The sequence below is a fragment of the Gopherus flavomarginatus genome, chromosome 12, assembly GCF_025201925.1.
Source record: "Gopherus flavomarginatus isolate rGopFla2 chromosome 12, rGopFla2.mat.asm, whole genome shotgun sequence".
Taxonomy (NCBI): domain Eukaryota; kingdom Metazoa; phylum Chordata; order Testudines; family Testudinidae; genus Gopherus; species Gopherus flavomarginatus.
In genome coordinates, this window is record NC_066628.1 from 44,968,026 (window position 1) to 44,989,618 (window position 21,593).

Genomic DNA, 21,593 nt, shown 5'->3' on the forward strand with positions numbered 1-21,593 from the left:
CATATTTGGGAAATATACTTACCTAATCAGATGCAAGATTTCTAATATTATTGCACCTCCTCATGTGTTGCAAAGTTCAGGATCAGTAGGCCAATTTAAGGGTATTATGGCAGCCTTCACTGAAGAATTGATGTTTATCTTAACTGAATCTAAAAAAGCTAAGTTTAACTTGGGGTTCAGATTTTTTAGCAGTAGGATTCTGATATCTTTAGTATCACTTCCCTGCCATCTCACAGAACTCCAGTGATGGATGATTTTTAGGGATGGCCTTTGCTTTGGTTGAAAAGAATAATTTTCCACGGAATCATTCAGTGTTCTCATTTTTCTTAAAGTTAGCGGCTTAAAAATTAAAACTAGAGAGGAGCTAAGTAAGGGTTTTTTGCCTTTAGAAACAATATAGTCAGTGTTTGTTTGCATCAAAGGTCACTGAGCTACCAAAGTTCAGGGAGGGGAGTGATTAGGATAAAAGTTCGTGTGTTCGGCCCATTTCTATTTCTCTTGCACAAACCAGTGATTACTTTCTCCTGCAATAACTCCAGTAGCCCAGCTGTTGAACTGGAAGAGGTACTTTGTAATGATTCAAATACAAAAGTTAAAGTTAAGAAAATAAACAAACATGTTGAAAATATTTCTTCATTCTTTACATACCTAGAAACTAATGCATAAATATCATAAATATTTTTAGGTAAAATCGAAAACAGTGCTGGACCTGAAATTAATAAAATTCGGACACCTGAGAAAAAACCTGTGGAATCCAAACAGGTCTGTTTTGAGTTATTTTTTCCCCAGAATTTTCCTTCTCTTTTGGTTGCTATGTATCTCACTCTTATTCTATCATTTCTTTCCCTCCTGCTCAACAGGCCCTCTCCCCTGTCAGTCACCACATTTCTATCCCGGGGCAATGAATGGGATTTCCTTCAGAACCCATCAGTGTTGATCGGCGCTGGTTGTTGTTGAGTGACGATAGGTCTCTCTTCTTGTCACCCAAGGACAAGAGAAAATTTAAAAGATTTGAATCTGATTTTTTAAAAATGCTTTCTCATGCTGCTTGTCCTTGCTCATGATTTTAATCCCATTGTTTACTATTTGGATTTCACTGACTACTAGCGTAAATAATTTTTTAAAATTTATGGATTTGTAAATTTTAAGTCTACACATAGGAATAGCACTGAGTGTAATTGATTTTTAAATGTTTAGAAATGTACTTTTTGATATAAAACTCCTATAAATGTAAATAATTCTGTTAGGAGTGAAGACTCGGAAATCTTCAGTAATTTTCTGGGAGAGCAAGTGGATAGTGTAATGTAGACGACAATTTTAGTTTTTGAAATAAAGATGTGAGTCATATAATGGAGTGTTCTGAAGTGAAATGTCGAAAACTGGCAAATAATGACATTTTCCTTGAAATATTTGGTGTCTGTGTCCTAGAAATAAAAGCAAAAGGCTCAAAATTTGACAGTTGTCTATAATTAGCTAAATTAGATATGATCATAAGGAAGCAGCTGGTAATTCATTTCTGCAATAACAGCAGCTACAAAAAGAAATTTGATGATGGAAATGTCTGAGTGCAGCGTTTAAATATAGAAGAATAAGAAGAAAATATGGAGTGCACTTCTTAGTTTGCACCTAGTGAAATAGCTATGAAGGAATTAGTTTTCTCTCTCTAATGGGGAGAAATTTCAGATTAATAAAATGTCACAAACAGTGTAAAGGAGTTTAAATAAGATGAAGGCAGAATATACCTTCAGTTTGATAAATAAAGAGAAGAATATGTCTAAGCTGTTCAGTACCTTCTTTCGCTTCCTTATTCTTCCCACATTCCTGAGGTTTTGTATGCCTGAGTCAGTGTTAGATTAATTTGTTTAGTGTAGTACAGTCATAGCTTACAGGGATTTTGTTTTCTTAAGTAGCTTGGAAATGTTTTCTCTCCTTTGTTCTAGGTTGACGTAGAAGGAAATTTCCAAAATAGAAGTCCAGAGTCGCGTTCCGGCGTTGGTTATCCTAATTCTAAATTTCATCGCAAAGATAATCTCAACCCTAGGCAACTGAATCTACATCTCACCCCTCCCCATACACAGTATGCAGTCCCCAGTCGCCACTACCAGCACCTGTCCCAGATCCCCAGGCAGCCATATCCTGTGCAACAGCAGCAAAATCTTTTAAGTCAGCAACATAATCATTTGCCTGAACAGCAAAACCAAATACAACCCCAGCAGAGCCAGGTAGTCCAGCAGCATAATCATGTAAATCAGCAGCCTCCACAACCTTCACAGCTTTCCCCTGCTTACCAGATGGGCCCCAACCAGTCTTTTTTTAATAACCCAATTCCCCACCGACCACATTCTCCTGCAGTAGATGCTGTGATGTCAGAACATCATCCCCCACCCATGTTGCAAGAAGTCAGTAACACTCTGAGACCTATTGCACAGCACAACCCAATGCTGCCATCTCACTTGAACAACTTCATTGAAGAGAATCCTGCAGGAATGCCCATAGGGGAGACATTAGGTAGGTACCACTGCTCTTCTCCACTGATGGGAGTAAATGTAGCTACCCTACAGTGAAAATAAAGAAAGTATTTACTTGTCAGGGATATGGCTGTATGACTTCAAAATTATGAATTGGTCATTGTTGGGCTAGTTTCAGTAAGTAAGTAATGTGATCAGGAATAATTTGCTCCTTAGGGTATATTTTAATATGTAGTATTTCATTATGAGTTTCATATATACATTATGGAGTGGTTGGTATACACATTTTTGGTGCTGGTAAATTTGGAGATTCCATTGTATACTTTCTTATCACTACTATTTTTTACATTTAATATACCACATGGTAGAATCCTCCTTTTTGGCACCAAATGCTTTGAAAAAGGGAGGTTGGGTAAATTTTTATATTTTTTGTATATGTTTTACAGATCGTATGCATGGAAATGTAGCTTTGGAAACATTAAGGCAGCAGCAGCAAGCAAGGTTACAGCAATGGAATGAGCATAATGCGTATCTCAGTCAAGGCAATATTCCATATCCACACCATCACCATCCTCACCTACAACATCTTCCCCAGCAACCAATTGGACTGCACCAACAGCCAGTTAGGGCAAACTGGAAACTTGCGAGTAATACAGAAGATGAAACAGAGGCAACATATTCAAGGTATTTGTTGTCTGAATTCTCAAAGTACTACATTTAAAAACAGAACATAGCCCACCTTCACTATAATACCATGCGCAGGTGCCAGGCACTATTAGTCCTATAAAGAGCTGTTATTATGATGTTCAGTGTCAGCAATAGGCCTAGATACATTACATTATTATTAATAGGCCCTTCTCGTTGGAATAGAAAGGCCAGAAATTTTCAAGCCTTCAGAAGGATATTGATCACTGAGTTTTGTGTGATTGTTTTGGTTGGTATGTCAGTCCAGTAAGATCTCCTGTCCTTAATTTCCAGTTGCCCACAATTATAGTCTTTGAAGCTAGACTTGCTGTTGTGCACATTTAAGTATAATGTTTTGTACGGTTTGTATTTGCCGCCAATCTGGTTGTGATGTTCAGAACCTGATACCTCAAAATGGGTGGAGCTTTAGCAATGCACTTTTTGCATTTCTCCATCTTAATAACATTTATTTTGCTAATACAGGTTCCAGGACTTGCTCAGAGAGCTGTCACACCGCGATCAAAGTGAAAGCAGAGACCTAGCTGAAATGCCACCTCCCCAGTCCAGACTGTTGCAATACAGACAAGTTCAGCCCAGAAGCCCACCAGCGCTCCCTTCTCCTTCATGCAACTCAAACCATAGTGGCCACTTTCCTAACTTCACTGAAAACAACAGAGACATTGAAATGTCCAACAACCCAGCATTTCAGCAGCATTTGCCCCAAATATACAATCCCCCGTTCCCACTGCCATCTGAACACATAACCCCACCTCCTTTGAAGTACCTGCAACCTGATGGATCATGGACCTATGCTAACCTACAGCAGAATCACCTAATGGGGCAGGGCTTTCATTATGGTATACCTCCATTGCCCCATAGATCACAACAGAACCCTTTTATACAAATACAGAGTCATCAGCATGCAGTGGGTCAGGAGCCATTTCATCCGCTCACATCTCGAGCAGTATCTGCTTCTTCGCTCCACAGCTTAGAAGAGGTATGGGGATTTTAATACATATATGTATGTGGAAATATATGTCTAATAATAGTGAATTGCAAATATGTTGTAGATTAAAAATTCATGTCTTGAATGCCTGTGAAAAAGGAAAGTTTTGCAACCACTTTCCCTCCCCTCAGACATACACCGGTACTTCAGGGCTCTGCACTCAGCCCTTTCTTTGCTGGCAGGGAGTTACAGGCTTTTGGAAATTAAGATTTGAGCCCTCATCCTGCTTAGCTCATGGCACTGGGGGTTTTTCCTTGCTCTTCAATGAGAGCAGAACAGATTCCTTATTCCATGTAACTGAATAAAGCACTGAAAGTGAATTCTACTGTATTGTACCCCTTTTTGCAGATTCAAAGAAGTTAAATGTCTTGCCCAGAGCCACAAATAGAATCATAGTAAGGGCAGGTCTACACTTAAAATGCTGCATTGGCACAGCTGCAGCACTCTAATGAAGATGCTCTAAGCTGACGGGAGACAGCTTCTCCCCTCGGCTTAGTTAATCTGCTTCTATGAGAGGTGGTAGCTCTGTTGGCAGGAGAAACTCTCCAACCAATGCACTGCTCACTACACCAGTGCTTAGGTCAGTATAACTATGTCTTTTCTGGGTGTGGATTATTCACATTTTGTAGTGTAGGCCAGGGCAGAAAGTCATGATTAGAAGTCAGAAATTTCTGACTGGCTTCCCACTCCATTAGACCACCCCTGACTGTATGAAATCTACTCCTTTGTTGCCAAGATTCAACACAATTATTAATTATTTTTGTGGGGCACGAGAGCAATGTTTTCTTTCCTTTTGATGGCTTTGCAGTAGCAATAAACTAATAAATAGTCCTTACAGATCTGTGCTGACAACACTGGTTACTTATGTACAAGCAAAGCAAATCACTATTTAACTAGTACAAATTAATTTTAGTCCTTTGAAAACATGATGTTGAGGGAGGGGAAGGGATTGCTCTTTGCCAAATGCTGGAAAAAAATGTTTAAAGAACAAATCTTTCCTCTCAAGCTTGTAATTGGGCTCCTTTCAGATAAAGGCCAGGGCAGAGTTCCATAAAGAAAACACAAAGTGCTGGATGTATTTTTAACTCAGATTCCTGCTACAAGGTCAAGTTTCACAGGGAGATCTGAATACTAGCAGTCATTCGAAAGCTAGTTTAGTTCACTCATTCAGCTTGATAGCTGTTTTTCTGTGCATAAAACTTAAAATAGAGTTGATGCTCTAAATCATAAAAGAAAATATCTAGTTAGTGTTTGAGCTTTCATCAACTGAGAAACTATAAGAAACATTTGAGCTGCTCTGCTAATCACTAGACTATGACAGTTTATCGATTTTACTTCAAGTCCACAATGTTACAGCTGGAAAAGCTGATCGTTCTCAAATTAGAGAAGATGAGTCTCTACCGGCATAGTATGTAATGCTTGGTTTTGTGTTTCTTTATATAAATATACAAACTTAAGCCGTATGTTAATTATTTGTGATGATGAGGCATTAAACAGAGTGGATAGTACATTTCACAAAAGTGTCTATTTTTCCTCTCTACCAAGTGAAGATGACTGATATACTTCATTTATGATATTCCCATCACATGTGTGCTTTTGACAGTCAGCCTAGTGCGGTATGAAACAAATACTGATACTATCAAACATTTATCTTTTAACTAAAAGTACCATCTCTTTTTTTTTTTTAAGGGAAAAAATTGATTTTTGTGCTTCAGCTCTGAAGCACAAATGATCAAAATGTATTTATGTTAGCAAAATGTTATCTTTGGATCTTGAAAATACAGTATTTCATATTGTAACTTTTTCCCATAAGGATATCTGATTTTCTGTGTTCATAGACTGTGAGATTAACTGCTGGCAAGGTTTGTAAAATCAAGGTTACTATTTTATCTTTGAAGGCGTTCTGTTTTCCCTTTGCCCTTTTCTTCATTTTTTAATCTCAGCTAGAATAAGGGCATTAGAAGGGAAAAGGCACAGTGGGGAAATGGAAAGTGTTTAAGGAAAACATTCATGTGTCAGAGGATACTATGTGCTATCTAGAAATTATTTTCAAGGGATGAAAAGGATCAGTGTGTGAATATACCAAGACTGGCTATAAAGTTAGCAAAAGAACATTTTATAAAATAAGAGGGTAAGATTGTAAAGATTTCAGGGTTTGTGTTTTAAAATTTTAAGCTTTACCGTGTACTGAAATACTATGTTTTAGGCAGAATATATTATGTTCTTTGTATATAACTAAGTGCAGGAACCAGATGTGCGCGTAGCATTGACTAGTTCATGCATTTTAAGATTTAAATGATGTGGTGTGATGGACAGGTAATTTTCAGTTTCCCTGCAAACTTCATTGAGTATAGTCAGCTTGTAGCAGGTATTAATGGAAAGTTATCAGAGTTATCCCATTACTCCACAGGTAGCGAATAAATGTTTATAGCTGCAACAGCTTTGTACATCTGCAACACGCCCATGTTTTTATATCTGATGACCTGTGAGAGATACTTTGTCCTTTTTTCTCATTAATTTTATATTATATTCTCATCTTTGATATTGCAGAGCAGTAGTAGTAAAGAGGAATATTTCACGATTCAAAGGATGTTTTACACTGAAATCTGTATTACCTTTAGATGTAGCCATATCCATAAATTAGTGTTACAGTACACACATTTGTTGTTGTCCACACCTGATTCCTTTTTGTATGTCCAGATCTGATACAAAACTCTTTGCATCAGTTCCATTTGGTAGGTGCAAAGAGGATCTATTAAATTGCATTCTGTCTTAAGTGGAAGTGACACATTCGTCTCTTCTGGGACTGACCGCACTGGCCAATTGCAGCGGCCCGCGGGGCCCCCCAAAGTGCAGGGCCTAGAGCGGTCACCCTGATTTGCTCTACCCAAAGGACGACTCTGGCACCAGGCATTTGCTTTCTTTATCAATAAAGAAGTCTGAAATGCGTTCCTATATTGTATAATATTCTAAGCCCAACCAAGGCAAGAAAGCATTGGCTTCTGTGCGGCTGTCCAATCATTTGTTGCTATTTTTCACCTGTTTCTAAGTTTACAAAATATGACACAAGGGGAAAGTGAATATAGTAGTTTTGCCAGTGGACCCTAATTTATTCAGCAATAATAATTTTTTATTTTTAAACTGAGACACAATCTGTAAGCCCTATGGAATTGCTTCTCTTTCCATTATCCTGTGCATTAAAAATATGCATCAGCAGGAAAATCTACATCTATACATATACTGTGCATAGTGAGATGTGCCCTGAATGCTGAGAGCAGTGAAATTAGTAAAGCCAGTTCTGTGCCTGTTAAATTAAACCAAAGAAATCTGCATTGCATGTTGAACTAAAGCTGTTACAAAATAAAATTGGTCTTCAATGTTTCACAAAAATAATAAAAGTAAAATTACTTGTAAATGGATATTTAAAACTGAAGTTAGTGGGAAGGAGTATCTAATGCACTCATTTAAGTTGAATTTAAATGTTCTGTGTGTCAACTTCTTTTTTTTATGCCTCAGAAAAGGATTGGCTGCAATATACTCATCAAATTCCTGTTTTAAGGATTAAAAAAAATGCATCAACCTTCCTTCCTCCTTCTTTGTCTGCCAGATCTAGCTGTATAACCTCCTTTTATGGTAGATAATGTATTCTGAATTCTCTGAGATGTCAGTGGGGACAAACTCTTTTTGAATTTGCATGTTACCTTTGCAACAAATAATTCAGGTTTTGAATTCAGTGGATGAATCCTGGCTCCCCTGAAGTCAATGGCAAAACTCCTATTGACTTCAGTGGGACCAGGCTTTCATTTGTTGTTTCTGAATGATGATCAGTACTGTGGACTTGCACCTGTGCACATACTATGGGAATTTGTCCTTATTGACTTTCACCCTATTTATTTCAGACCCTTTCTCCAGTTTGTCAAGATCCTTTTGAGTTCTAATCCTGTCCTCCTAAGCGCTTGCAACCCCTCCCAGCTTGGTATTGTCCACAAACTTTATAACTGTATTCTGTATGCCATTAGCCAACCATTTATGAAGCTGTTGAATAGATATTGATAAACACTATGAATTTTATTATATATATAATATAAAATGGAGTTTAATTACTTAGAATCCTATGGGTAAGTGCCTATGTTTCCTCAGGAATGTGAGACAGAGGCATTTTCTTTTCTTGAGAAACAGGCATCTTCTTACATGCACTGTTGTTCTGATATGGTTGATCACTTCCCTCCACCCACTGAATCTGGTGATTAGAAAGCAGATGCATGTGGTTCTCAACCAGGTATGCGTACCCCTGCGGGTATGCAGAGGACTTCCAGACGGTACATCATCTCATCTAGATATTTGCCTAATTTTACAACAGGCTACATAAAAAAATAGTAGTGAAGTCAGTACAAACTAAAATTTCTTACAGTGTCCTAAAACAAAATTGTCAAAAGAGCCTTCCTTTTGGGGGAATTGAAGATATATCACAGTCAAATTCTAATTACATGGTTAGGGATTGAAGGAAAACAACGATTCAGCTGTTTTTATGTACCCAAACTGACATTTTCCCTCTTGTATCAGAGGGATAGCCATGTTAGTCTGGTTCTGTAAAATCAGCAAAGAGTCCTGTGGCACCTTATAGACTAACAGACGTATTGGAGCATGAGCTTTTGTGGGTGAATACCCACTTCGTCAGATGCATCTGACGAAGTGGGTATTCACCCACGAAAGCTCATGCTCCAATATGTCTGTTAGTCTATAAGGTGCCACAGGACTCTGCTGATTTTCCCTCTTGTTTATACTGCTCTGTATACTGTACAGCAAAATGTATTCCAATTAATTAATTTTATAATTACATGGTAATGAGAAAGTAAGCAATTTGTCAGTACTAGTGTTCTGTGGCACTTTTGTATTTTCATATCTGATTTTGTAAGCAAGTAGTTTTAAAGTGAGGTGAAACTTGGGGAACACAAGACATATCAGACTCCTGAAAGGGGTACAGTAGTCTGAAAAGGTAGATCATCCCTGTGAGCCATTTGCCATGGGAGCCTCTTCTTCTCTAAAACATTATCATGGCTATTAATCAATCCTGCCTTCTGTATAACCAACAGAGATTAAAGAGGCGAAAATATAACTTGAGAACCAGATCCTGTGTGGCTGAAAATTAGTGTAGTTCCATAATGGAGTTATGTCTACACCAAATAAAGATCTGTCCCTGCATGTTTTTACAAGCACCAGGTATTTAATGTTAGGTCAATGTGGCTACTTACATAAGGGTTTCAGGACCTGGACCCTCATGGAGCTTTTTAATCTTTGATTTAAGATACAAATCTGGAGATCTTTAAACTCTAAAAGCAGCAGCAACATATTGGCTACATTACATATCCAGGGTATTCTGCCACCAATGTCCTAAAACAGAATTATCAAAAGCAGCCTTCCTGTTGGAGGAATTCAGGATATATTGCAGTCAAACTCTAATTACATGGTTAGGGATTGAAGGAAAACAACAATTAAGCTATTTTTATCTACCCAAACTGACATTTTCCCTCTTTTTCTAAAGGTACTTTTTTAGAGGTGGCTCATAATTGGAGGCTTAAGTGCTCTATATTGAAAAGGAGAAAGCTAGAGCAGAAAGATTCACAATAGCTCAAAATGTCACTGCTCAGTGTCTGACATTTTCCCTTGGATATAATACGTGCCCTGAACTCTGGAGTGCATGTGAAAAACGTTCATTCTGTTGCAATTTCTCCTGCGTGGTTTGTGACAAACAGTATTTCTAAGTTGATTGTTGTTTACTGTGGCTGCTACAAAGAAAGAGTCTGATCCTGTAAGATGCCAAGCATCCTCACCTCTCGATCTGGTGAAGTGCTGGGTGCTCTGGACAACCACTGACCCCCATGCTGCTTCAGAACTGTGCAGGATCACATAAGTCCTCAGACAGGAGGCAGACTGACCCAGGAAATCAAATACAGAGAAAATATTGATAGTGTCAATGTGGAAAGTGTTTTCTAGGTGCATCCCCCTTCACTTTACCATTTATCAGATTATTCCTCATTCTATTAATGTGATCAAACTACAGTACTAACATACAGAATTACATTTAGGGTTAGAACTTCAGGCATTAGCCAATTTGATTTTGGAAGGATTTTAATTGAAAGTCAATGGGAGTTAGGCACCTAACCTGCTTAGGCGCTTTTGTAAATCTCATGATGACCTATTTACATCTTTGGCACCTAAATACCTCTGTAAATCTGGCCCCTAGTTCAAAACATAAAAAAAAGTTCTTTTGAATTATTCTAGGACCATAATCTTAATCTTAATTTATGTAATATCTGATTGTAATATATTACATTTTATTTACACTTTGGAAATATGATATGGACTCAGTCTTGCTGCCATTACAATCAATGGCAAACCTCCTACGGACTAGTAGTAGCAAGAATCTATGAATATTTTCAGTATTTTGCTAGCATTATATTCTTTGATCTGCCAGTCACACTGTATGTGCCCACAAGCAGATACATTGGGGGCAATATATGTTTCTTTCAGTGTGCTACAATACTATGTTTTATGCAATAAAAATGTGAAAGAAAGGAAAAACCTTCTTTTAAAAAACCAGGGTTTTTTGTTTAATTTGCTTCAAAAAAACAACAAAACAAAACAAATCAGAGAAAATCCTGTGTCCCAAAAGCTATAGCCACAAGAGGCTTTGGAAGAAAACTTTCCTTCAAGACCACTCCTTTTAACAATCAGAGAATTTTGCAATAAGTTGTCTCTAATGATCAGGGCGGCTCTAGACATTTCGCCGCCCCAAGCACGGCAGTATGCCGTGGGGAGCGCTCTGCCGGTCACCGATCCCGCGGCTTCGGTGGAGGCCACCGGAGCCGCCTGCTGCCCTCCCAGCAACCAGCAGAGCACCCCCCCATGGCATGCCGCCCCAAGCACGCGCTTGGCATGCTGGGGCTTGGAGCCGCCCCGCTAATGATCAGTTATTCTGCAATATCTGCCTCAGGTCATCATCTCTCTATTTACAAAAAGCTTGTGAAAATTAAATGTTTTAAACATATTTCAGACATAGAGCCTGGTTTTTAAAAAACAGCTAAATCAGATACAGTAGTTAGATCAAAATGACCTCAGTCAAGACCGTGTATTTGCACATATAGTTATTTACCTGGTCTCCCTTTATACGCCAGCAAATGTCCCTTTAAATATTAGGTCCTTAATCTCTGTCAATCTATGTATATTCTCCCCCTCCTTTTTTTTTTTCAGTGCAGTCTTCTTATTTGACTTTTTATATTACTGCCGGTATTTTTTTTAACATTTGAACTGTGGTAGCGCCTGGAGGCCAGTTAGATAGGGCACCGTACACTCACATAGGAAATGACAGTCCTTGCCCCAAATTGCTTGCAGTCAGGTGTTCTGTTTGTATTTTAAGATTTATTTCATTTGTTATAATTTCAGCTCTATAAATAAAATTGTTAGTAATTCCATGCTTTTCTATTATATACTTAGCATTATTCTACTTACTATTGTGATAGCAGTTTTTCATTGAATCTTATTGGTCTTTTAGTACTGATCGTTTGGGGTGGAATATGGTAATATCAGAATAATTTTTAAAGCTGTTTTTTCATCTCCATGTGCAGCGTCTCTGCTCAAATGCTCCCTGCATCTCTACTCAAAATGGGGCTTTCTTACCAGGAAATGTGAAACTAAGTGCCTGCATTTCAAAACAATTTTTGGCCTCGTGCCTTTCTCAGTCTGTATTTGCCCCTGCAGAATCTCCACTTTCACACTATGTTTGCTCTGCCCTCATCTAGAAGGAACTTTACCTTTGCTTTATTTAGACAAGTTCGCACCAGCAGAGAAGGGTAACAAACTGTGGAACACCTGTCTTTCCCCAAATGACCATTAGAGTCCACCTTAAAGCAAAATAAGGTTCTCCCTTTTCTTTCAGTCAGTTGTGACCATAATTTCTGCATTGCTTCAACTTTATCTTTTGCATTAAACTTTAACAGAGGGTGTCTGTCCTGAATTGCCCAAGCATTTAGAGCGTCCTTAAATCTCAACTATTGGTACCAAGGAGTTAATGCATCTCCTGTCTTTTTCATCTACCCTGTCTGCAGGATCAATGGAAGCAAGTCTTTTCTGTGTTTTCAAATACAATTCTTTGCTTATTCCCCATGATAACAAACAGTCCTCCACAGCATTTGTTCTCTGTCTGCATATCTTCATGCAAAGGCCAGTATATAAATATGACCTCATACGTGCCCCAAATCCTGGTATGCAAGTCATTCATGTGTTATAGTAGAAATCAAAGGTCAAACCTGCCAGTTATTTTCTATGCATTGTAATTGAGCATTTTCACCTGTTCATGTAAATGTCCTGCTTCCTTATTTAACCCTTTGGAGACTAAATTTGCGTGTTATAGAGAGATACTGTGCAAAGGAAAACTAACGTTAAGATTGAGATAACAAGTACTTACAAATCAAGAAATCTCAACCGTTAACTCTATACCCTCTTTATATATGCTTTAAGTTATTGTTGCTCTTTATCATTAACAATCTTTGTCAATTAATGCAGTCATTACTAGCGGGAATTTCTTAAGATTTTTTCAGTGTTTGAAGGCACTTTCACGTTTATTAGAGAGATGTAGGGGGGAAACTGCCATAACATGTATGCCAGCGAATTAAAGAACTTTTATTTTTAATGCAGTATGAACCAAGAGGACCAGGCAGGCCGTTGTACCAAAGAAGAATTTCCTCTAGTTCAGTCCAGGCTTGTTCTGAAGATTTTAACACTCCTCAAGACAATCTTGGTCAGTGTAAAGAGCTTCAGGACCATAGTAACCAGTCTTCTTTCAACTATTCATCGCCTGAGCTGTGGGTAAACTCCACCTCATCTGCCCCATATCAGAACATTCCATGCAACGGATCCAACAGAGCAGTACCACCCAGAGAACTGTTAGGTAAGTAATGTTTGGTTTTTTTCTAAATCCCTCCACTTGCCTTACTGGAGTGAGCTGCTTGGGCCAGAGTGACAAACTCTAAATGAGGCTTAGCTGCTCTTCACAACGTATATATATTGGCTGCCGAGACTTGAAGTGAATTTAGGCAAAATATTTCTGAAGGGTTCGTTATTTTGGTTTTTAATTGTTGTGCACAACAATATTCATATTTTCATATACTGTTGTCTCAGGTAGTTAGCAGGTTGGTCTGCTGCATGTGACTGAGAAGTGAATGCTGTGAAGCATTTCCTCCAAATAGCTCCACTGTCATCCAGAAATCTTACTAAGTTCAAACATTCTCCTCCTTTGATTCAAGTTCAGCCAGTTTGTGCTTAAGAGGACCTGGTGACAAAAGGGGTTTGATGTGAGATATGTTGTTTCACCTTAAAGCTGTGGTTCCTGTTACTGTCACCATCTCAGATTTTGACGGTGATCTACAGGAACTGAGTTTGAGATCTCAGTGCATTTCCTAGTGAACTCACATGCTTAAACACATCAGTGATATAGGCCATAGTAGCACATTGACAGATAGACGTGGGTACATCACAGAAGAATCACACTTGAAACTTCCTTGCTGGCAGTCTTAGTGGAGACTGATTTAGCATGGACACCAACTAGTTTTTCACTGCTAGAGGTGGTCATTCCAGAGTGGAGCTGGGGCAGCGTAGGGAATCTTACTGTGCTACTTTGCAAATAACAAGTCTGCCAGTATGGCACCTTTTCTCCGCACTTACTTCACATGAAAAACAAGCTCTCTTTAAAAAAAAAAAAAAAAAAAATTATCAGTATTAATGTACCTGAACTTTCCATTTGAGTATTAACAACTCTTATTGATAGCTACTGTATATTATCTTCAAAAGACTTATTTGTATTTGATCAGCTTCTTAAAACCAACAGTGTCATGCAGTTTCTGCTTCCCTTCAGTTTCATGGTGCACTAGTTACTAAGGTGTTTTAAATTAATGGCATATGTACAAAAAAAAAAAAGCAGAGAGTGAACAAAAAAATCTCATACTGCGGTGCTTTAGAATTACTTTCCTCTCATGCATTTTACGTTTTCAGAGTGCTAAAATATTGATATTCCAAAACAGTATTGGAAATATTATACCGTCTGTTACTGCAGCACTGTTGTGCCTTTGCATGTTTAGGGCACATCCTTTAAAATGTTCGTTTTCCTTTTTGCACTGGAAAAATAAGGTACCAAGTTCACTGTATTCTATCTTACCACAGTGGCATCCAGATCTGATGTTGCTCTAGGCTTTTTGGTTTGCTGATGCAATGGAAGCTCTGAAATTCCCGCTAGACTCTGTTGGGATCAATATGTATCACATTTCATTGATTTCGTGTAACCGTTGAGAGTAAGGCTCTAAACAAAATCCTGAAAGGAAATAGAGATATATAAAATGTACCTTACATATCTATTGCTACCAGCTGATAAATCCTAAGGCCAGTTGGGCAAGTTAGACTAGCATCAGTATTTGATACAAACATGTTTCCATCCTTAGGCATGGCAGCCATTTTTGTGAATAAATAAACACACACACACATAAATTTGTCATGTGTAACACCTAATGCAACGGAACGCAATCCACTTTTGATGTCTTCTAAGTTTTTCCACTTTTATAGTTTTGCAGGCCTGGTAATTCTAGTCCAATCTTAACTCTCCATTGTGGTACTAGTGGTCAGTGATTAGGCTGTTTGAGAGGCTTGACCTACATTCTGCTGAATGTGACCTTTTTTTATAGACTTATAAACACATAGGTTATGTTGTTATCAGTGGTATTTATTACGTATTTCTTTCTGCATTGGGTGCCTCATTTACAGTTCCTTCTCACCTGGGGCTCTCATGCAAGTCATCTGGCCTCTCTTTAATCTTACATTGCTTTCTCTTTGTAAGTTTAGTAACCCTGTCTGTTCTTTCTGTCAAACTTTCTGTTAGAAACACACACACAAGAGGTGTCTGTGTGCACTGGTGTTTTTGTATACTCAACTCATGAAATTAACATTTAATTTTTAAAGAAGGAAACAATTAGAAAATATGCCCACCGCCCATCACTGGCATTATTTTAGATTTCATTTATATCATTATCCTCCAAATAAAAGGCTGAGTTTTCTTAGCTCCTGGAAAACAGCAGCTGAATTCCCCAGCTGAAAGTAGGATACTTCATTAGGATTCAGAAAATTCACTTGAAAGCAGTTTCATACTCGTTGCTTTAAAGCAATTTTCTTATAGTTGCAGGAGGAGTTAAATATGGAGTTAGAACATATCAATTAACAGGAGTGCATTCAGTCTAAAACAGCAATAATTAGTTGGGTTGCATCAGAAGTCTGAGTTTGTTTGTGAATGTGTTATGTACAGTGCTGTCAATTTTAATTTTAGCCTGTTTAAGCTATGAAATGAGAAGGAAAGTGAAATATACTCCCCACCGTGGGAGATCTGTCTCATTGGATAAAGAGCGTTTGAATTAGCATAGGCCTGAACATGAAGCATTTTTTCTGTAATGGGTCAGCTAGTTCACCCTGTGCATCATGGCAGGATCAGTGTGAATAGGATGAATAGAATGTCTCTCCTGATAGAAGATAGGTGACTTGTTCAGTCCTGAATGTCTCTCCTATTGATTTCATAGCTTCTCCTTCCTTAGCAGATTGTTGCCTTGCCTACTTGTTCTTATGATCGTTTTTCCTAATAGTTAACCCAGGCTTTCTCTCCCACATATAAAACTGATTGGGAAACGTCTTTGACCTTATAAGGTTACATTATTGGACTAATGTGAAATGTGTCTTGTGGCACACAAAAAAATACATCCTCCCTTGGTATGTAAGAGCCAAGGCATTCTGACCTTATAGCACAGAATTAAGTTTACTGACAATGTAATCAGCTTTTCCTGATGATATAGAAGCTATGGCCTTAACATGGATTGTATCATATACCTCTGGGTGATAGCTCATGAGAACATAAGAATAGCCAACCTGGATCAGACCAAAGGTCCATCCAGCCCAGTATCCTGTCTACCAACAGTGGCCAATACCAGGTGCTTCAAAGGAAGTGAACCTAACAAGTAATGATCAAGTGATCTCTCTCCTGCCATCCATCACACTGGACCTGTGTACAGCAAGATTAGGAAATTGGTTTCATTTTGACTGCAGATAAAAGGACTACCTGTTCGGGTACATAATCTGTAGGGTCCAAATCCTTACATTCCCACTCAGTTTTTACTCAGTCCTTGCTCCCAATAGGTTTAGTCCCTCTGTTTCCTATAGATGTGGATGTAATGAGGCTTATATGGGTTTATTTGCTCGTACAAAAGAGAGGACTAAGGAAAAAATAGTCTGAAGCTAGAATCATTTGAAAAGAGGCCCTGATGAAATCTAATATTGATCTCAAACCTTATGTCATTTTAACTTAATATTAAGGTTCTGCAGTATCTGGATGTCAGTTTATCATTTTGTATGAGGACATCAGCAAATGGATTTCACTTAACGAAAGCTATTTAGTTAAACCGGCTTTATTTGTTCTGTTTTCAGCTCCACCGAAGACAGTCAAACCCCCAGAGGATCACCTGAAAGCCGAAAACATACAGCTGTCCAATTCCTTCAACTATAACGTGCTTCAGCATCTCGGCCAGTTCCCACCCCTTATGCCCAACAAGCAGATCGTCGAATCAAACAGCAACAGCCAGCAGAATGCTGGCGGGAACAAGCCTGCTATGTCCTACGCAAGTGCTCTGCGGGCTCCGCCAAAGCCCAAACCTCCTCCTGAGCAGGCAAAAAAGAATAGTGACCCTTTGTCTTTGTTTCAGGAACTTAGCCTAGGTAGTTCATCAGGTAGCAATGGCTTTTACTCCTATTTTAAATAATCAGATTATTTTTTTTAGAGAGAATTTAATTTCTATTTGTGTCAGTAGATCTAAGATAGTTGGGGCTTCACCTGTAGTTGCAACTATTCCCTTTGTTTATATTAGTAAATATATCCTCACTTAATTGCTTTGCTGCTAGACTTGCAACTAATTTTTTAATTATATTCCATTATTTTGCATTTTTTGATGTGGGCCAGAATTTTGAAAGCTTTTATGTAGAACACACACACACACACACACATACACACACACGAACACATTATTTTTTAATTTGTGTCATGTTACCAATGTGTTGCATTAAGCTAGCAGCTAAGAGGTTAATTGTGCAACTTTAAAAAAAAATAAAATAAAAAAAAAGTTTGTCTAAATTGTATTTAAAAAGAAATTGTAAGTAGCAATTACATTTATTCAATAACATTAGCATACTGTGCTGGGTTTCTGTACCAGAAATGGCCAGTTAATGTAAAAATGTATGTTATTTCTGCTTAAATTCATTTAATTTTTTTTTAAATAAAGGTGCAGCATCTTATAAATACTTTCAGTTTTATCAGCTTTTTTGTGAAGGGATGCTGCATTCTGAGACTTTTATAGTTTTAGATTCTGTATGATGTGGTATTGTATTCTCCATCCACTGTAGGGTAAAGTAAAGGCATTCTTTGCAGACACTTGCCATTGTTTGGAAACATTCAGATAAAAAGCATTGGTATACTTACAAAAATGCTCTACATTTTATTTTTGGACAAGCTACTAATTTAAGCTTGTTTGAAAGGTTAATTTGATAGGTTTTTTAAATGAATCATGAAGCTGAAAATGAATTTTTAGGTATGTTGGTGCTTAGTAGATTTAATAACTATTTTAAAAAAAAAGCGTGAATTTAGTAAAATACTTGGTTTTTTGTTTTTTTTCCACTATGCATGTGTAAATGTTTGTAATCTGGCTTTTTTCTCCCCTTCGCCAGTGGTATAAAGATAAATAATTGTGCCGCTTTGAGGTTTTTTTGTTTTGTTTGTTTTTTTTTCTGGTTTTTCTTTTTCTTCTTCCAGTAAAACTTTTGGTACATTATTTGATGTTTACATTAAAATGTGACATTATACAAAGAATTTCAAATATTTTGCTAACTGTTTGTTTGAGGAACATCATTAAAGAAGAGATTTAATGTTTGTCAAAGCTGTATCCAAATTTATCTAAATCTTCTTTGGGACTAAAATGATCTCCAACTTGTTTATCTATATGAGTTCTACTCAAGATCTCCACAAACATTGTCCTTTAGGACAACATATAGAAAGAGAATTCTACAGTGTGTGTAAAAATGAAAGAGAAATTTTTGGACAAAAAGTTCTAAGGATAAAATTTATCTGTTAGGAATTCTGGTGTTGCACATTTGTTCGTAATTTTGAAATGGAAGGGGTGTATCTTTTTAGCTTCTCCGGAGGTGGTAGTCCACCTTCTAGACTTCAAGAGATCTCTTTAAATCTGGGACATAATTGATTTTTCAGAAGACTGGGATTGATTTATTTACAGTATTCCTCCATTAGATGTCAGAATTACAATTTCAGAGTTGTGGGGGGGCTTTAACTTCATGTTTCTCTTTGGAATTGCGCATTTTTTCTTCCACCCCCTACTTGGAAAGCATAAGGTTAATTCCAGACTTTCACAGCTGTCAGTGAGAGACTGTGCTGATGAGCAGTGCTTGCTGCTGTATTCAGTCAGATTTTTGTTCTGGTTATAATAAAATTATTTGTGTTTGTCTTTGGGTTGTAAGCTGTGGGTCTTTACATAAAAGACTCATTTAAATTCAATACACCACAGAGGTGTGAATGGTTACTATAAATCTTTGCTGAGTTCAGGGTTCAGAAATTTAGCTGAAAATCTCCTTTTCCTGCTTTAAAGAAGAACATGCATAACTAGTTAATCTGTTTCTTACTATTTAAAACCAAACAAAAGATGTCAGGGGACGGATGGAAAGACACTTCCAAATACTGCTTAACAATTTGATGTATACCACCAGATCAAGAGGATCCAAAATGAGATGGGGCCAAATTCTGTGACCCTTAATCAAGCAAAATTGCCATTGACTTCATTGGGCATTTGCACAGTTGAGGACTGCAGAAATAGATAGATTCATGGGAATTTACAAGGGCCAGATTCTTAGCTTGGTGGAAATCATCAATAGATCCATGTATTTCAGTGATACTAGCTGAAGAGCTGGCTGACAAGGTCTGGGAGAAAATCTGAATGTCCTGTGGAGAGTTCCTGGTAATATGCAAGAGACTATGACAAAAAGTTAGGTGGGGCTCAAATGCACTTCACTTTGCCAAGTTGGCACTGTCGTTTCAGGGGTCTCAAAGTCACTCGTTTATATAGAGCAATCTTTTGTTTCTGTTTACCATATTTGAATATTTAACTAATAAACAGCACTTTTTAATTGACTGCTATCTGTGAAATAGTTAAGCAGAAGGTGTTTTCATCTCACCACATTTATTAAACCTGTCATAACTGATATTATAACTACAGTAGCAGCATTCTACATTCATGCTTTAAACTATGTTTTATACTGTTTTGGTTAATTTGTTTCATTGTTTAAGTCCACGAGCAAGATCTTTTGGATGATAATTTATAAAAATCCACTGTGTCATATGCAAGTTTTTAGGGTGAGCCAAATGTTCTCCACCACTTGAGAAATTTTTCAGGTGCTTTTTCCCAGAAAAAGATTTGTTTTAAAATGGTTTAAAATAGCACCTGTGGCTTGTACTGTCCTCAGTGAGGCCTTTTTATTCCTAATTTCTTCAAATCCCAGAGAGTTATAGCTACTTGAAAACACCAGATTGAGTAGAGCTGGTTTTGGGGCGGGAGGGAGTTTAACAAAAAAAATCATGATTTTTTGTTTGTTTTCTCCTGAATTTCTAAATAATTTCAAACAACTCTAACACTGAGCATGCCCAGTGTCAAGCTGTCTGGAGTGGCTCACAGCGTGAGTGCCAAGTGCTACAGTAGGACCAGTGTCATTGCAGTGTCCTTGGACGCTGAGTTAAAGCTTATGAACAAAGCTCTCAGGTCCTGATCTGAGGCTTTCATTTCATGGGATATTCCCCCATCTTTACATAACTTTTCAAGGTCTTTTGTGTCAAGACCCTCATGTGACTGCGATTCACTCACTATGACTAATCTTTAACCTTTAAAAACTCTCAATATCAAATTTAAACTTTTAACTGTGTTGGGTCATGATCTGCAAATGCAGTTGACATGTGATATGTGAATCCTGCTAACTGCTACACTGTCTGGCATGGCTCAGGAGGGTGAGTGCCAACCTCAGGGCAGACTCAAAAAGTAGAGCAAACACCCCAAATTGGTTGTATGTTCAATCATTAGATGTCATCACACCAGTAACAAGTGTGAGCTCCTAAAGCACTGGATCAGTCTTACCATGGAGTCACATCTAGCGCATTCCAGTCTGTCTTGCCACCCAGGCAAGCTGAATTATACAATAGACGATCACTTACAACATCTATTTGCTCCAAAGAGCATCGGACCAGCCGTAGACTTTTTCACAGCTAAAATACCAACCTTAACATGGTAGTTACAGTCAAACCTTGTGCTCCTTACTTGAGAGAGACTCCCAGTATGGCCCATGGGCATTTTGCCTCGATAAGGACTACAGGATCTGGCTCTAAACTAAAAGACTGCATTTAATTTCAAGAAAAGTTTCTGGGTTTGATTTTTTTTAAATTGATTCCACATTTTCATGAGCAAAATATCCTACTCTCATGGAAATTTGTGGTTTTTTGCTACATTAGGAGCTAGTTGCACACCGTGGAATTGAGAGAGAACTTCAGAGTAAATTATTGGAACTATAAGGTAAATCACTTAATTTAAGGTTACTGTTTAACAGTAACAGATGCTGCTCTTTAAAAAAGACATTATTTAACAATGTAGTTGGCAGATTTTTCTTCTGTATTTTAAGGATTCATTTTGCAGAGATCTTACAAGCCTTTATCTTGGTCATCTTAGATCAGAAAAAAGAAACAGTGAGAGATCCTGCTCTCTAACATGTGAGGCTAGAAATAACTCTGAAACAGGATGGTTCCTGAAATCAGTTCTCTGGTATTAATGTTACAGTATTTTAACTCATTGTGTTTGGTAAATTTCATTGCAATGCTGGGTATGAGTTCACCCATCCATGGCTTGTCCTGATTTTTCCTGCTACTCATAGACTTTAAAGCCAGAATGGACCATCATGATCATTTAGTCTCTCTTCCTGCACATCCTGGGCTACAGAACTTCACCCACCCACTCCTCATAGCTCCTAACCTCTGACTGAGTTACCAAAGTTCTCAAATCTTGAGTTAAGGACTTCAAATTACAGAGAATCTATTTACTTCAAACCAGTAAGTGACCTGTGCCCCTGTTGCAGAGGAAAGCAAAAACCCTCCAGTCTGCCATTCTGACCTGGGGGGAAATTCCTTCCCGACCCCAACGGTGATCGGTAAGACCCCGCTGTAGCTAACAGCTTCTCTCTGAAAACATCCCCAATTTGAATTCTTCCTATCTAGCCAGTTCTAGCATCACCTTCCCCTGCCCTCTGGGCATCTGCTT

General features: G+C 37.9%; 1 protein-coding gene across 4 annotated transcripts in view; it reads left to right on the top strand.

Annotated features, from left to right (window-relative positions):
* The window catches only part of HELZ (helicase with zinc finger), a 136,548-nt gene extending 117,118 nt beyond the window's left edge, over positions 1-19,430 (top strand). For all 4 annotated transcript variants that reach the window (XM_050920637.1, XM_050920639.1, XM_050920640.1 and 1 more), the window contains 6 exons: positions 686-762; positions 1,941-2,508; positions 2,915-3,152; positions 3,636-4,149; positions 12,853-13,105; positions 16,669-19,430. In XM_050920637.1, the coding sequence (XP_050776594.1) occupies positions 686-762; positions 1,941-2,508; positions 2,915-3,152; positions 3,636-4,149; positions 12,853-13,105; positions 16,669-17,000 (1,982 nt within the window). In that variant the 3' untranslated portion in view covers positions 17,001-19,430. The remainder of the gene's footprint in view (positions 1-685; positions 763-1,940; positions 2,509-2,914; positions 3,153-3,635; positions 4,150-12,852; positions 13,106-16,668) is intronic.
* The last annotated feature ends 2,163 nt before the right edge of the window (positions 19,431-21,593 follow it).